Below are 18,294 nucleotides of genomic sequence, written 5' to 3'. Positions count from 1 at the left end.
ATTCAGATTACAGAGTGGTGCTTTTGACATACTTCCTCTGGGCGTGTCTGTTGCATATTGTTTCTCTCAGGCAGGGGAAAGCTGCTGGCCTGCTATCCGACTGTGCCAGTGTTTCCTGACACAGGGCCCTGCCATCTTTCACCTCCCCCTGTGGGAGTGTCTGATTCGGCTAGGGTTACACACAGCACGACCTCTTAGGGGCAGCGTGCGTGTGTGTGCACGTTTGTGTGTGAGCAAATGCACACACGCACACACACACACACACACACACACACACACACACACACACACACACACACACACAGGCGCGTATGTTTATGTTGGTGTGCGCTCCGGTGTGCTTTCCACAGTGCGTGTGCCTAAACTAGCTTGCATGGCTAAAGCAGGAGTGTCTCTTCCCCTCACCCCATCTGAGTGAGGAGTGTCTCTGGTCCATTTTAACCATTTACCCCCCCAACCCCCCTTAGCACCCCCACCACCCCCACCCCCACCCCCCACCCCAAGCCCTGCCGTTCACCCCAGCCCCCCTTTCACCTCCCCCGTACCCGGCGTCACTGAGAAGCAGGTGACTGATGTGGGCTGTCGATAGGGCCTACTGATAACATGAATAAAAGGCTCCAGTACCCCCGCCCCCCCCCCCCCTTCTCCCTCTGTCTCTGATTTCAATTCTACTGGGGTTTTATTGCCATGGGAAACATACGTTTTTCAGTTTTACATTGCCAAAGCAAGTGTGAAATAAAATAAAAACCTCTCTCTCTCACTCTCTTTTTATCACTCTCTCTCAGTCTGTGTCTCTCTCTGTCTCTCTCTGCCTTTCCCTCCCTCCTCCCTCCTCCTCCCCCTCCCCTCCCCAGCCCTATGCTAATGTGGCTCATTCACACAGGGAGGGAAGCTCCACACACACAGCGGCCGCCTTCAGCTAGCAGCAGCCAGCGTGGGCTTTGTTGTGGAGTGGACTACTGCCGGCCGGGAGAGAGAGGGAGAAAAGCAGTGTAGAAAGCTAATAAAAGAGAGAGAGAGATACAGAAGATAGGCAATAAGTAGCAAATTACGAGTGAGTGAGTGTGCGGTAGAGGGAGTTGGAAAGAAGACAAATTAGAAGAGGGGGGAAAAAACCCTTTGGGACAAAAACAAGACGAGAGTTGCCTGAAAAGGAGAACCAGGAAACAACTGCAGTGAGTGACTGTTATTGTTTTGGATCACCACTACTATTACTACTACTACTACTACTACTACTACTACTCTATTACTACTACTCTACTATTACTATTATACTACTACTACTACTACACCTCTTCTTCTTCTTCTACTACTACTACTACTACTACTACAACTACTTTACTATTTCTACTACTACTGCTGCTGCTGCAGCGAAAAGCACTGCTAACACAAGTTGTTGCTTTTTTTCAGTGAGGTTGTCTTGGTGAGTCTCATGTCTTTGCCTTTTTTGTCTTCCAAATCTTTGCTGGTGTGCTCTCTTTCATCCTTTATGGCGTAAATATGCATTTTGATTTCATGTGTAGCCATTGTGGCACAATAGGCACTTTAAATGCACTCCCTTTGGTGTTACATTGTGATCATGTGTTTTATTTTCATAGACCCCCATATCTTGTGTTAGACTAGACTTACTTAGATCATATTCATTTAAATCTATGTCAAAGTTGTATGATAAGTCAGTGATACACGCTAATTCAAGTTAAGTTGAATGAGTTAATGTTCCACTCAGTTCAGGAGTGACTGAGTGCTTGATTAAAGGGTCATTCATTCAGATCCAAATATTTTCCTTTCAAAATTGCGTTATAGCATAAAATAAATACCTAGATACATTACTACTAGCCAGTGCTAACCCATGGCAACATCACTAGAACAGACATGTGTTGTCAGCCTTTGACTGACTGTTGCATGCCTGCTGGTAAAATAAGCAACTTCCTAGCTACTAGCTAAATGTAAATGATTAAAGCCATAGTTTCAAGCTGGTCTCTTTGTTTGGGACACTGCAGAAGAGCAGTTGATCCAGCCACACTTTTTTTAAGTCACATTTTTAAAAGTCCTCAAACTTCATCCTAGTGTATAATTTTATCTGATAGAATGCCTGTAATAAAGTCCAGTAATGACAATATGTGTTGGCTAAGTACGTGAGCATTGACCACCACATGTTTGTAATCATGTTCTCGTTTTCAGTGTAAGCTGTAGGGTTTAGTCAGAAATACTTAATGGCAAATTGACAATGGATATATCAGACTTTTCCTTTATCATGAAAGTATTATAAAATACTAATTTCATATGTATGGAGTTAACACAGATCACTTTACAGACTTAATCCCACAACTGCTGAGGAAGTACTTTTAAAAGTGGAACCGGAGCAAAATGCAATCTGCCATGCCTTTAGTTGACCATGTCTTGAAGAAATCAATCGAACCGAAAATATATCAAAACCGACATTTAGAACCTCTAACCGACTTAATCTTGCTCAGGTTAATCGAATAATCGAGATGCAGGGTTTTCCTATCTTATATATTATCATCAAATCAACCAGTGCTAATAGATTTTTTAAAGCCCTGTATTACACTTTGTTGTAAAATGGTGGCGTTCAAAAAATAGCCGATCTACAAGCCTGAAATAATTTTTGATAATGATTTGAAGTCATCGCCCAGCAGCTCTTCAAGTTAATCTGGCTCTGGACAGCTACACAGCACTCTCCAACACATGTATGAATGAATGAATATTGGAGTGTTTTGCATTGTAGACTGTAGAGTACTGTAGTAGACCCCCAGGGGTCCTTGAGGGGGCTCCAGGAGGTCCCCAGCTAAAATGATCGATAGTTAGGAACCAAATTGACCTTTTACTGGACTGTAACTCTGAGAGTGCTTAAATGGAACCAAAATGGACCTTTACGGGTCCATTTGGACACTGAGGATTGTACGTTGTAGATTGGGGTCCCAGAGATAACAAAATTGTATTAAACGGGGGTCCATGGCCAAATCCAAACTGGGGGTCCTTGAATTTATAAAGGTATTAGACATGTGAAGGTGGGTGGGGTGAGAGAGTGCAATTAGAAGAGACTGAGGCAACTCAGACAGGCCCTTCCCCCCAGCCCCGGAGACACACTTCCCAGTAGCGCCTTCCTCGTGTATGCAACGCGCACGCTCACGTGCGCACACATCATCGCCCCCGAGGCCCTGGCTTACGCAGGTCAGTTGGTCGAGCTGGAATTACAATGTCATGATCAACACCATATGCCGCCCTTGTTTTGGTAACACAGTATATGAGCTGGACATGGCTCATTTAGGATTTGTTTGAGTCCATACCATTTATTACTTAGATATACAACAGCCTACGTTCCATGATGTTTACCTTAAATCTTTTTTCTGGGTGAGTTGCAGTGTGGCTGGCTGCAGTGTACTTACAAAATAAATGTATGAACTACAGTAGTTCTAGCTTATATACGCTACAGCATTGGTTCTCAAAGTGGGGTCCGGGGACCCCCAGGGGTACTTGAGGGGGTTCCAGGGGGTCCCCAGCTAAATGATGGATAGAAACCAAATGGACCCTTATGGGTCTGTAACTCTGAGAGTGTACAAATCGGGTCAAAACGGGTCGATTTGGTTCCATTTGTACATTCTCAGAGTTAAATCAACAGTGATTTTACAATATAAATTGGGGTCCCAGGGATAGAAAGGCCATTAAATGGGGGTCCGTAGCCTAATGCATGTCAAACTGGGGGTCCTTGGAATTAAAATGGTTGAGAATCACTGCGCTGCAGTATACTGTATATATACATGTGTATATATATATATATGTATACATATACATATATATATATATATATATATATATATATATATATATATATATATATATATATATATATATATATATATATATATATATATATATATATATTTGTGTGTGTGTGTGTGTGTGTGTGTGTGTGTGTGTGTGTGTGTGTGTGTGTGTGTGTGTGTGTGTGTGTGTGTGTGTGTGTGTGTGTGTGTGTGTATATGTGAGTGTATATATATGTGTATATATAACAGTGCCTAATAGTGCCTATCTACTAGTCTGTCTGACCCTTCGGAGCGTTTTACAATGTATTTTACATTCACCCATTCACACGTGACCGCCGTTGGAGGAAACCATGCAAAGCACCAACCTGCTCATCAGGAGCAGTTAGGGAGTTAAGTGTCTCGCTTAAGGACGCATCCCCCAGCTGGGGATCGAACAGAGAAAACCTCCAAATCCAGCCTGTACCTCCTGAGCCTCTGCCGCCCTACATACGGCATATTATATAATATTTTTTTTCCACTATAAGGAATGCATTGCTTGATTGATTACCTTGCACCCAGTCATGATCTCCCATGGAAAGTTCATATTAATTTATAGCACTTCTGGGTTCCATCTCAAACCAGCTAAATGTCTCACCGTTTGATGGTGGTATGGCATTGCTGTTTTTCCTGTGAAAGTGTGAGTGTCCTCGCTGAGGGAGCGATCCTTCACCTTTTGAAACAATACACTCCCCTATTCCTAGTCTCTCTTTCACTCAATGAAGCAGTTTTCAGGGTGCTCTGTCTGGCCCTTAGGAGAGCACTGTAAAGCCCGCCATAGTCCTTCCATATCGCCTCAGTCAAGGAGGTTATAATGAAAGCCCAGGCCCCATGAGAGAGCTTCCACATGCACTCTCACAGGCTCCAGCGCTCAGCAAAGCAATAGGCTGTATTGAAACGGGAGATGTTATCTCTCTCCCTCTTTCTCTCTCTCTCTGTCACTCATGCTCTCGCTCTCTCTCTCTCTCTCTCTCTCTCTCTCTCTCTCTCTCTCTCTCTCTCTCTCTCTCTCTCTCTCTCTCTCTCTCTCTCTCTCTCTCACACACACCCACCACTTACACACACATACACGCACGCACACACAGTGTGATTATGTGATCAAATCACAGAGTCACGCTCAGAATAATGAAAACAGAAGCTGTCAGACCCGCTGCTTTTGTGTCATTTTCGAACAAAAGCCAGTTCTTTCTTCCTCGCTTTTAACACCTCTCCTGGCGAAGAAGATCGTTGCTGCTGAATAGCAAAAATTACCTATACTAGAGTGCTGCTGTGCTTTTATATATATATAAACAAATATATATATATTTTATTCATTTTTATATCACTAATGTATACCTGCTAAGGATGCCTCATTAGGGAGTTTTTTTAGATGATATTATCAAAAGTATAATCATTATGTTTTGTGTAATGCATTGTGAGCAGAAGGGGAACTGAAACATGTGGAGGGGTTTACCTGGTAGTTCTGCAGGGGCTAGTGACTTTTGACCCCATAATGGTATGGGGAGGGGCTAAAGGAAAAAAGGACCTGCCAATCTCTGAGAGGACACTTGAAATCTTCTGTGCAGGGCTGCTCAGTTGTTTATTTCCCTGTTTCTCTTGTCTTTGCCCTGAAATGCAGTGAGATCTTACTTTCAACCTGACCTCCCTATTTGGGCTTTGTCATTATAGGCGGAATTTCAAAAATAGCAGAAATAGCCAAAGTATAAAATAGGGCATGTTTTGTCATAATAACCTACATCTGCAAAGTAACTGGTAAGTAATCGGTCAAATAACTGTAGTGTAGTAAAAAGTTGCCTCTGGGAGTAAATGTAGAAAGTTTATTGAAAAACGGAAATACTCAAGTAAAGTAATTAATGTTACCAAAACATTTCAGTACTTGAGTAAATGTAAAACATGGTTTCTTTCCACCACTGTGTATTGCTTTGCTCCTCTCACTCCCTCTGCCACTCCTGTGTGTTTCAGTCACCCTGCCCGGAGCGCTCCTGGCCCCTGTCTCTTCTTCCACCGCCTCGCTCCCCACACGCCGCTCCTCCTCAGCCTCCTCTTCCTCCACCATGCAGACCTCCTACCGCCTGCCCAACCCGCTGCCCCCGCTCCCCGTCCGCAAGGTATTTGTCATGTTGGTGTGACTTACTATTGTGACTATGACGTGCTGCTTTTAGTATAAATACCAGGTACTGTTACTATTGCTGCTATATAGCTAGAGGAACCGTTCAATGGAGTTCAATGGACAGGAGGCGCCGTCTTTAGAGGTTTTTGCTAATACTTTCAATGGGCCGGGGTGACGTCACATTCTCTTTCTAGATAGTATATACCAGTGTTTTCCGCGTATACATGTGTTTTTCTACAGCTAAATGGCTATACCTTATAACCACCTTCCTCTTCCCTTTCAGGGTAATCCTTATCCTTTCTTCTATACTAAACGAAAGAAGGAGTCTGTGCTGGAGAACTGGTGATTGATTTAACAAAAATAGATTAAATAGATCCACGTGAACAGCCAGGGTTCTAACTTGTATCATCCGTAGTAACAACAAAATATCACTTGCTCTGTTTACACGTGACCGCTTTCCCCCTACACCAGAACAGCAGTAAACAAATGAACAGCTCAGCCCGCCACCAACTTAAAGGAACATACCCCTGTGTATATGGCATAGGGTTACAACCTTATTGTGCATTCATTACGCCTCATTGCACACTATTTTCTCCCCTCCCTAAAGCTTGATTTATGCTCCGTTATATGTCGGTGTCGCACATCGCAAATAGCAGACCTACAAGCTCACAACACGTCAATTACTATTGACATTGGTGTAGCAACAGTTACTTTGCCTTTCATTTCTTGTGCCTGTATGAGTTTGTATGAGACAAATAAAAGCTTCTTGTCTCTTGATTCCAGGGCGTGCGAGGCCGACGGCCCAAATCCCAGACCATCGCCTTGCTGAAGGCGGCTGCCGAGGCAGCGGCCGCGGCCGCGGTGAACGGAGCGCCGAGTCCGAGTCCCGCCCGAACCGGTCCTGCGGGCCTCCAACTGGCCCCGAGACCACACAAGAAGAGAGGGCCCAAACCTGGTAGCAAGGTGATAAGATTGATTGATTGATTGAATACCTTATTGATGATTTTTAAAGGTGCAGGCAGTACAAAGAGTTAAAAACACACCAAGTGGACGACACAAAAATCCGGAGGCTCGTTTCCATTGTGGTCCTCTAAACACTCAACACTCAAAACAACTGGAGAATTCAACAGTGCAACAAAAACATCTACACAACAATATAGGAAATATACAGTTTAAATTCATGATAGTGACATAAAAGGGGGGGCAGATCTCAAAACGCGGCCCGAAGCGACGCGTTTCAAGCTTGCGGATCTGCTTCTTTTGCTTCTGTGTGATGCTGTAGTATGATCAAGTAGGGTGTTCATTTAAGAAAGGACACAAAAAGTTTAAATATGGATAGAAGTGGTTTCTGCCCGACAACAACGACTTGTATTGCTCCCATGAGGGACATTCAGTCGCCAAAGGCAGCAGTTCAGATACAGTTACAGGACATGAGCAAAAATACGCGACAGCATATCGTTGCTGTGGGGCAGAAACCTCTTATCTCCATATTCAAATTTGTTGTGTTTATTTGTAAATTAACGCCCTACTTGATTAAACTGCAGCGTCACACAAAATACTTGATACTTTTTTGAATTTGAATCCTCAAAAGTAACAGTTTTGGACATATGAGGTTTCTACCTGGCTTTTCCTAAAGTGACCCTAACATTAGAAAAAGTGAAACATTGCCCATATTCATATTTTCATGAAAAGCTGTTCCACAACCAGGGGGGTACAAAGATTCGGGTAATTTTTGACCGGCAGTTTAACTCACAGTCAGAGAGTCAGTTACACTGTAGAAACTTAGCACAAGGGTTAAGCCTGTCAAAAATATTAAATTATCACCTGATCGCAATTATTTGAGAGAATCGCAATTATATTGCATAATCGTCAGAATCGTTTCCTTTCATTTGTATATAAATTAATCTGTTGAAAAATGAGGTGAAATACAAGCTCATAATGAGTCGCAATGCGACACGTTGTGGGCTTGTAGATCGTTAAGTTTTTATATCTGCCCAGTACAATTCTTTGTAAACAAAAATTTAATTTTGATTGATATAATCCTACCTAGATTCACCAGTAAGTGGTGGTATGTAACTATAAGTAATACAGGTGCTCGGGTGGGCAAAAGTCAGCAGAAATGGTACTCTGTACCGGTGGGTACGGTAACACTGTAACAAGTCATTAATCAATAGTTTCCACACATATTTGGCATAATTTTGGCAGGATAGGCTGTTCAAAATCTTTTGTTCAGACAAAAAAAGCATTAAATAATAATAATCGCCATTCCTGTCACCTGACTGAATTTAGTGCCTACTGCTTATCTCGTTGAACCAAATTCGCCGGACATCATGGAAACATGGCTAGTGATTTACTTACAGGAGATTGTGTCTCTGATGTACAGATGAATGGTTTTGAGATGCATTGCTGTAATGGGTTTCTGTAGGAGATGCATGGATGTAGGAACGAAAAAACAACAACTTCCATATTAATGGTAGAACCCATTAATTTAAGTTAAACTCTGACAAAAATAAATGAACACTCTGGATTTGACTGTGTCATCAACTAAAAGCCTCTGTTGACTACAGGACAGTTCATTAAATGAAGTGTGTTTTTTTTGTACGCCAGAGGAAGCCCCGGTTGGTGCAGTCCTTGGGGACGTCGTCGGTGGCAGTACTATCGCCCCCAGAGAACAGACTGAGCTCCAGCCATACCACAACAGATAACAGCCATAGCAGTGCTTCTAATGTAGTCTGTACAGGTATATTAAACACCACACCACTTCTAATGTAGTCTGTACAGGTATATTAAACACCACACCACTTCTAATGTAGTCTGTATAGGTACATTCATACCCACCACCACTTATAATGTAGTCTGTATAGGTACATTCATACCCACCACCACTTATAATGTAGTCTGTAGGTACATTCATACCCACCGCCACTTCTAATGTAGTTTGTACTGGTACATTCATACCCACCACCACTTCTAATGTAGTCTGTTATCTGTACCACTACGGATAACAGCCATAGCAACGCTACTAATGCACTGTAGACTGTGCAGGTAAATATGACACCAGATAGGAGTTATTCTCATGAATGTTTGACCACTGAACTTCTCCATCTCATGTCACCATCACAGTAAAACAAGTTTCCCATTCATACACTCTCAGAGCTAAAGGGGTATACCGCTTTACAACACTTTTGTATAAACACGCCCTCTCACGCAGCAGGGAGGTGTGTTTTTGTTGAGCTCATATAGGAAGGGGCCGTGTCTGATAAAATGAATATCAAATAATATATTCTTCTAAACATATATGTTGTGATGAGCCGCTGTTCTGTTAAGCGTTGTTCACTTTGACGTTGTCCTCCCACAGTGTGCGTGTACGTGAACAAGCATGGCGACTACGGCCCCCATCTGGATCATAAGCTGGTGCAGCAGCTCCCCGACCACTTCGGCCCGGCCCCGGTCAACGCAGTGCTCCAGCAGGCTGTCCAGGCCTGTGTGGACTGTACCTACCAGCCCTCTGTGCTGTTGTCCTTCCTACAGAGCCAGGCTCACTCTGGAGGAGAGGTGATCAGAGGTGAGCGCAGCGGCACGGCCAACCACACATTATGGCTGGGTCTCCGGGGCCTCTCTGATGCCGGGGTGGGGGGTGGGGGAGGGCCATGAGGCCTGGTCTGTTTGGAGGTAGTTCAAAATTGCACTGGAATCCCTATTTGGCCTTGTCATTATATTGTGAAAACTGGCCTAAAAATAAACAAAACAGAATAGCTGATCTACAAGCTCACAACGCGTCGACAACTATATAGTGTCTGTGTGCATTCTTACAACTTTTGTCAGATGTAAGAAGGGGGGGGGGGGGGGGGGCTCCTAGGGAAGAAAGGTTGGGAACCACTGGATTATGGCATTTTAAGCACATGACAACATGAGCACCAGTTACAGGCTTAATGATCGCAAGCTACGTAACATCAGGCAGAAATCAGAGAGACTAGAGATGACCGTCTACAGACACTGCACCCACCCATCCATCCATCCATCCCTCTGTCTGGCAGTGGCAGTGCTGGATGTATTCTAATGTATTCTTAATTCCAAATGGCCTGGATAGGCAATCAACCAGGTGAAATTGGTTTAGGTACACACCAATTGGGCAGGCCACTTGGCTGTGTGTGTGTGCGCGCGTGTGTGCGCGTGCGGGCAAAAGAATAAAAGACTGCCTGTGGCAGCAGCTTATTGGAGCAGTGTGTCGGTAATGAGAAGTGACATGTGCATCTAACCTGGTTTAGGATGCTGGGATTGGGTCTCCCTGGGGTGTCTGACATGAGGGGTCTGGAGGGAGGGCGGTGGGGGGGACGGGGGTAGATGATGTGGGATAGATTTAAGTGGGATGAGGTGGATTTATGAAAGCTTGGGTGGGGGTGGGGTGCACAGAGGAGACAAACAGTAGGGGTTTGGGGGCGAGTGCAGGGGAGGGTGCTGCTAACCCTAAAAAGCCATCTGCCGCTAATTGTTTGGTAATGTATGTCAGTGGAGGCCCACGAAATTTGTTTGTATCGCATAAAAATCTGTTCAACCACTTTAAACCTGTATTCATCGGCTATTTGAAAATAACCGATTGGCTATTTTCAAAAAAATCTTTCAAAAAGTGTGAACAGAAATGAAATATTTAAAAAATGTTTTAAGACCACAGATCTTGTATGGGGGGGGGGGTTCCCTGGCACGAGATCTTTTCAGATGGGGGTCTGCGGCCAAATATCGTCTCTGTTGGGTGGAAACCTCATATGTCCAATGTCACTTCTCAGGATTCAAATTTGAAAGAATCAAAAGTAGCAGATCCACAAGCTCAAAACCTTTCGAGCTTGTGGATCTGCTACTTTTGAGGCGTTTGTGTGACACTGTAGTGACAGTGTAGTGTGATCACGTAGGGCATTAATTTATGAAATAAAAAGTTGGGAAATAAGAGGTTTCTGCCCGACAGCAACGCTATTAACGTGAAAAAGTTTGAGAACCAACTGATAGTGAGCATTGTGATAGTGAGGTGCCTGAACTATCTCTCTTCATTCTCATTCGCTAACAAGTTCATACATACATACATACAACCACGGCGGATTGTCCACGCTCAGCTCTCTCAATCTCCCTTCATTCACATTTGCTAACAAGCTACAACACAGTTACAGTCACAGGGAATTAATGGTCTGCTTTAACCAGATCACTGTTCATTCTTCAGAGTTCATACAACACTTTTTTCACTTGCCAGTGATCAAACCCCAGCCTCCTCCTTGTGTCATCTAGGTATCCTCTCTGAGTTAAATGTATGTTTCTGTGGATTGTATGATGTTATGTCGGTGTATTAGCTTATAAGCCCTTGAAGGTTTCATGTTATGTCACACACAAAAAAACTCTGGATCAACTCTGGTCATGCTTGTGCAAATAAGTGAATCCCGATGAAAGTGTCTGTCTGAAGTGTGTGTATGTTTTGTGGGTCCACAGTGCGATCGGAGCATGGCATCCGCTACGTGAAGCTTCCCTCGGTCTCCAGCGCCTCGTCCGTCCTGCGCTTCCTGGAGAACATGTGTCTGCATCTACAGAGTGACAGTCTGTTCAGCTCCCAGCCCTTCAGTCCCTACGCCAACACACACCTCTACGACAGGACCAAGACAGGTACTGGACTGGTGTGCGTGCGTGTGTGTGCGCATGTGCATGTGTGTGTGTGTGTGTGTGTGTGAGAGCGCGACGCTCATTATTAATTTTATCTCTCACTCAAAAACAATTCTGAAACGTTAAAGGGATACTAGGTAACTTTGCAGAGTGTTTGTACCATAGACTGTATAAATGAGATGGACAAAGCCACTCCGCTGCTTTCTACAGACCGAAAATGAAGCCGTTGTTCCAAGACTGTAGGTCCGCCATCTTTCAATATCGCGTCATATCGCGTCATATCCTGCAGAATGAGACCAGACCATTATTGGTTGGGTAGCTTGTCAATCAAGAACAGGGGCGGGGAATGAATGCTATTGGTTGTGTAGCTTGTCAATCAAATCATCCCGCCCCTCCTAGAGAATAGCCTACTTTATTGTCAATTTTAAAATAAATAGGACCATAATTTAGCAAAACGCATATCCTGATGATTGAAAGGAGACTTTAAACTAGCGACTGGAAGCATATAGAATTTATGACAATTTTTAATACAGTAAGAAAATCTAGTCTAAAGTTTGTCAAAAAACCCATTCACTTGCGTTAAAATAAATTCTTTCTGACACCGCAGGTCGGCGCAGGGTAAAACAGCGCCACTCTGGCCATTTTTTCAGCCTCATCGTAAATATCTAAGACTTGCCCCTTGGTTTGTACACACACACTCCCCCCTCCCCCCTCCCCTCTCTGACTGGTATCAAAGTGATTGCTGTCTTTGATGCATTCATTAATTAGAGAGAGCACTAACGAGGTTGACTCTTTTATGGCCCAATCAATCAACTCAATGCACAACCCCTTTGAAGTTCAAAGGGATCAATTAAGAGCTCCGGCCGAGCCCCCCCCCCCCCTCTCCCCCCACAGACTTATGTATGTATGTATGGATGTAGGTATGTAGGTATGGATGTATGGATGGATGTATGTATGGATGAAGGGGTGGGAGCTATAAGTTATGCTTCTTCTCACTCCTTTTCGAATATGCATTTTCTGTTAATCTGTTAAACAGAATTAATTGCTTTCATTTGTTATATTGTTTTTGTTTTTAAATTGCCATATTCGAAATAAACTTTTCAATCAATCAATCAATCAATCAATCAAAAAAACACACCTGCATAATTATATAGTGGCTGATAGCTGGAAAAAATGCAAAATATATATTTTTTAATTTAGGCTCAAAGTTACCTAGTCTCCCTTTAAGTTTTCAGCAGTGTTTTGTTATAGGCTATATAGCTACCTGTCCATGTTCAGTTGTTGTAATTATTCCATGAAGACATGCGTCGCACAGACAGCAAAGAGGTGAAATGAACTCCTGTTGCTCTGGCTGGAGCCTGGGACCAATGTTAACATCACTGTTTGGAGAGACGGGGGTGGTGAGGTGCGAAGTGGCGTTAACGGCTGTCTATTGTTTCTTTAAGAACCAACAACAGAGCTGCATACATACAGCATACATACAGTGATAGTATGTATGCAAATCACCCAGGCATTCACAGCTGCACCGGTTGACTCGATGTAGCGGGCACGCAGTCTCGCATGCTTACAATCACCTCTCGCACGAGTATAATGTAGCCTTCTATACCGTTAGAAAATAAACAAATGAAAATGGTTGCTAATCAGGCAATACCAGCACTTTTGTTGCCAAGTAGGACGTGTGAAAACTGGTTTATCCCATTACCATTCCAGCAAGTTATGCAATTTCTCTTGCCGGTAATATACTGGTACTGTAGTGAAAACATGGCTTTACTCTCACAGAACCACTCTCCCATATTGAGAACGGCCTGTCCAATGATGGCTCTACAACTGACCCTGCCTCCGGCGCACGCTCCCTCCGCAACACGTCAGACTATCGCCTGCCTCAGGCAGGCACCGTAATAGGTACCTATTACCCAGCACAACCGCCTCCACCTACCCCCCTGCGGCGAGTCAGCTCCAACCCAGCTGATCTGGCTGTGATGCGGACACACAGACGAGTGGAAGGTAGGGTCAATTGTAGCATGATTTATTATTATCAAGGCGGAAACCTTGAAAAAAAGAACCTGTGTTCCAATCAGATCCAGTGTAGTTATTTAGTCACAAGCTTTTGTTAATACTTTTTATTTGTTAAATAATTATAAAATCCACAGACAGACTTAAAGGAATATTTCATGTATGTTTGGGGTCATTTTAACGTCAACTTGGGCTTTTGTGAACACCCCATGACAGTTTTTAAGTTTCTTGATTCAGTATTTACATATTTGATATTCATTTTAACAGACACGCCCCCTTCCTATACAAACCCATTGTAACCTCAAACTCCATTTGAACCATGTCAGATTCATTTAAAACACCCGTCCTTGGTTCTGGTGACTGATACTGTCCTTCTAATGAGGAGACCGTGTTTTTTCGATAACTTTTTTCATTATTATTTTTCTTTTTCCTTTTTTTTCTTACTTTCTCTCATTTCCCCCCAACAATTCAAAAGTAATTGAAAAAAACAGACTCCTCACTTGGAGTTTGAAGTTTCAATGGGTTTGTATAGGATTTGTTGGGACATGTTTGTATAGGTTTGTATCTAAATACTGAATCAAGCAACTTGGAGTGTTCACTATAGCCCGAGTAGACGTTAAAATGACCCCAAACATGTTTGAAAGTGAAATAACCCTTTAACCACATTCGACCTGGTGTCCCTATTTTGGGAATGTCAATATAAAATATTTTAAATAAAATAAAATAGCCACTCTACAAGCTCCCAACTCATAAACTTAAAGCAACACTTTTAACTCAAATCTTTGCTTCTGGGGGGTTCCTAGAACAGCATATTTTGATATGTCTGTCCGCGGCAAAATACATATAATTTTGGAGGTCCTTGACATGAAAACGTTTGAGAACCGATGATATAGAAACATACGTTTTTCAGAAAACTGTTAGGATTTAGAAGACATTTTGTAGATGCGTTTCGCGGATTGCATGGGTTAAAAGATGTTCTTCCTGCACACAACAGCAGCGAGCTCAACAACGGGCCCAGACCACGCGCCGCAGGACAAAGAGGGCTCGGGCCACATGGTGTCTTCCTGGTCCGTTGAAGACGTCATCGGGTTTGTTCTAGAGGCTGATCCTCTCACCCTGGGGCCCCATGTGGAGCTGTTCAGGAAACATGTGAGTGACTTGCAACACACCTCTTCCTGTTTGTTATCTTGCTAGTTGATCAGTAACCACTTGAACCCCAGCATCCCTATTCTGGGGGAAAACCTCCGGCAAAAAATAGCCGATCTACAAGCTCACAATGCGTCACGAAGCGCTGAAAGTGTTATGCGCGAGAAACAATGATAAAAAAAATATTTGTGGGACTTTAAATACGGATGATAGCATATGATCCTGTTTACAAAAACAATTTTGACTACATGTTTTAAAATTCAATATAACGGAAGAAAGGAGTTAATCAACAGGTTTTGTTGATTCAAATTCAAAAGCATCAAAAGTAGCAGATCGACAAGCTCAAAACGCGTCGCTTCGTTTTAAAATTCAATATAACGGAAGAAAGAAGTTAATCAACAGGTTTTGTTGATTCAAATTCAAAAGCATCAGAAGTAGCAGATCGACAAGCTCGAAACGCGTCGCTTCGCGCCGCGTTTCGAGCTTGTGGATCTGCTACTTTCGATGCTTTTGTACGACGCTGTAGTATTAAGGGCGTTAATTTACGAAGAAACACAAAAAGTTATAATATGGAGATAAGAGGTTTCTGCCCGACAGCAACGATAAGAGAACTTCTTCCATGCAGCACATTGGCAACGCTGACAGAGTTTTTGTTTCTTCTTTTCTGTGCAGGAGATCGACGGCCGGGCTCTGATGCTGCTGAGGAGTGATGTCATCATGAAGTACATGGGCTTGAAGCTGGGCCCCGCCCTCAAGCTCTGTCACCACATAGAGAAACTCAAACAGACCAAACAATAGCACACACAAGTACACACAACACTCTCTCTCACACACACACACACACACACACGCACGCACACACGCACACACGCACACACGCACACACGCACACACGCACACACACACACACACACACACACACACACACACACACACACACACACACACACACACACACACACACACACACACACACACACACACACACACTATATGCCTGATTTATACGTAGTTGCCCACCGGTGTGTCCCACACATAAACGAGCCGATATACAAGCTTGAGCGTTGTCTCAATGTGACATTGTGACGGGGTTCCCACGGTCATGAAAACACTTAGCAAAACAGTTTCCCCAGGCCTGGAAAAGGTTTGGTATTAATCAAAAGTTTTTTGGAAAATGATTGAATATACATCGTTTTTGGCTATTGATTTTGTTCATAAAAAAACATGTCCCAAAACATAACATCACATGAAATATGTAACGTGTTAAAATGCAGTGCTACGCTGCACGAGCTGCGCGAGTGCGGCCTAATGTACACAGGATGTCACGTGACAAAAATAATAGATCTACATCTCTTTAACGTCATTTTGCACCGTGATACGCTGTTAGCTTGTCGATCTGTTATTTTTGTCACGTGACGCCGTCACTCGAGTGTGTCTGGGTGCATTCATTGATAGCACACTGGTGTAAGAGCCTCATTGTTGCACCATATGATTGCCGTAGGCCTGGAAATGGGGTAAAAATACTTTGGAAAAGTTATGGAAAGGTTTTGAAAATATCTTTGTTAAAAATGTGTGGGAACCCTGATCAGATGTGCAACCAAGTATAAAGCCTGTGTCCACAGAACGTGTTTTATGAGCGGAGGAGAGCTTTGTATATCGTTGCTGTCGGGTAGAAACCTCTTATCTCCATATTTTAAGCTTTTGTGGGTTTTTTGATACTCGATCATTCTACAGCGTCACACAAACGTATCCAAAATAGCAGATCTGCAAGCTGGAAACGCGGCGCAAAAATAACGTTCTGTGGACTCTGCCCCTAAATCAGGCTATAGACATTGATACTGGTTGTTGCGTTTCATCACCTCACCGTTGGGTTCTCGGGTCTTTCTCATGTGTTGCGGACACAGTGCCCTTTCAGCGTTAATGTTAACATTGCCCTTCTGGGCTTTTATGATGGACGTTCTGTGATCAAAATTGTGGGGCCCGGTTCAGGTCCTGGCAGTGGATGACTTGTTGCTGTACCATTTTACACAATGCAATAACACAACCTTGCTTATTGTTTCACTCAGATACTTTGGTTTGAACAAGGGGGTTGACTGTATGAGGTGAGCTGTGCTAAAAGCTACACTATGATTGGTGCGTGTCAGTTATGAATACATAAAGAGATCTGATCTTACACAGTCATATCCTCAGTGTTAATCCATTAAGACCTGAGGCCGATTCTACGAATGCCTTCTAAATCAGCAGTTCTCAAACTTTTTCGTGTCAAGGACGAAGTATATCTTGCTGCTTGTATATCTGCTATTTTTGAGAACCACTGTTCTAAACCAATGTTCTAATAACAATTTTCAAAAAAAGATGCTATATATATATAGCAAAAATCTAAAATGTCACAGATGGTTTCCCGGCTTTATAATGGGTTAATTGAACATCTGAGAGTGTACTGTGCAAATGTAACCGCCGTCCCCTTTGTTTACGCTTTGTGCACTCGTGAGTTACAAATGGATAACTTAGCACTGAGCGTTATTTGACTGTGTAAGCCCAGCTCATGTTACAGAAATATTTGAAAGCCCTCATTGAAGAGACAGCTTCTTTATTTGCTGTCTCGGTCTCCATGGATACTGACTTGGCTATATGATTGTATTTTTGCTTTGACAGTCACACACGCACACACGCACACACGCACGCGCGCACGCACGCACGCACGCACGCACGCACGCACGCACGCACGCACGCACGCACGCACGCACGCACGCACGCACGCACGCACACACACACACACACACACACACACACACACACACACACACACACACACACACACACAGAGAAGTATGCACGCACAATGACTGGAATACTGTAAGAGCTGATGTTAAAATGACAGCAAGGGTCATCATTTGTCAACTTACAATATTGTACAGATAGTTCTGGTACTTATGAAAGATAATAGATAATGGAGGAACGGTTTTGTATATAAACAAGCCAAAATGTTGCTGTCATTTTGTACTGTAACAAAGTGTATCAGCCTGTATCAATGTTTAATCAAGGTTTTTCTGCCTGAAATAGTTTTCGTTCACTTGTCTTATAACTACCTACTGGATGAAGATGTTTTCTGAAAAGTTATACACATTCTAATCTTGGAAGTATTTATCCTTTTTTTTCCTTTCCAGTGGCAGAAATACACATTTTCTGAACATTTCAGAACATTTTCAGACCAAATCGTTTATTTTGTACCTGCATTCTCACACCACTGCTCTCCTAGTTGTCAGCAAGTTAATACTTGAACCGTTTTGCTTTAATGTGATACTCAGGTTTTAGTAGGCTGTTTTGTAGAGGTCGGTAGCCTTTCTTGTTCATTATTACTATACAGTGACTACACATTTATACAAAAAGAGTACACTGATAAATGTTATCGGCGTACTCTTTTTTTATGTTCTGCCTCATCATTTATCGTTCCACTGCATCTGTGTAAATAATATATGAGTCTTTTTACTCTTAACTTCAGGAAAGAGGTTTGTTAAATATGTTTGATATACCTTCACACAATTAAACATTTGTTTACATCAG

At 43.0% G+C, this 18,294-nt stretch overlaps 1 protein-coding gene across 6 annotated transcripts in view; it reads left to right on the top strand.

Annotated features, from left to right (window-relative positions):
* scml2 (Scm polycomb group protein like 2) overlaps positions 1 to 17,472 on the top strand; it is a 32,269-nt gene extending 14,797 nt beyond the window's left edge. For 2 of the 6 annotated variants that reach the window (XM_084077045.1, XM_084077046.1), the window contains exons 8-15: positions 5,784 to 5,929; positions 6,715 to 6,894; positions 8,539 to 8,671; positions 9,290 to 9,496; positions 11,404 to 11,574; positions 13,351 to 13,575; positions 14,579 to 14,733; positions 15,403 to 17,472. In XM_084077045.1, the coding sequence (XP_083933171.1) occupies positions 5,784 to 5,929; positions 6,715 to 6,894; positions 8,539 to 8,671; positions 9,290 to 9,496; positions 11,404 to 11,574; positions 13,351 to 13,575; positions 14,579 to 14,733; positions 15,403 to 15,528 (1,343 nt within the window). In that variant the 3' untranslated portion in view covers positions 15,529 to 17,472. The remainder of the gene's footprint in view (positions 1 to 5,783; positions 5,930 to 6,714; positions 6,895 to 8,538; positions 8,672 to 9,289; positions 9,497 to 11,403; positions 11,575 to 13,350; positions 13,576 to 14,578; positions 14,734 to 15,402) is intronic. The other 4 variants (XR_014602148.1, XR_014602149.1, XM_084077047.1 and 1 more) reach the window with 4 other exon arrangements.
* Positions 17,473 to 18,294: the final 822 nt, after the last annotated feature.

This window comes from Gymnoscopelus microlampas, assembly GCF_963454915.1.
Source record: "Gymnoscopelus microlampas genome assembly, chromosome: 1".
NCBI lineage: Eukaryota > Metazoa > Chordata > Actinopteri > Myctophiformes > Myctophidae > Gymnoscopelus > Gymnoscopelus microlampas.
Note: the sequence above shows the minus strand (reverse complement) of the source record. Positions and strands in the feature narration are given on the sequence as shown.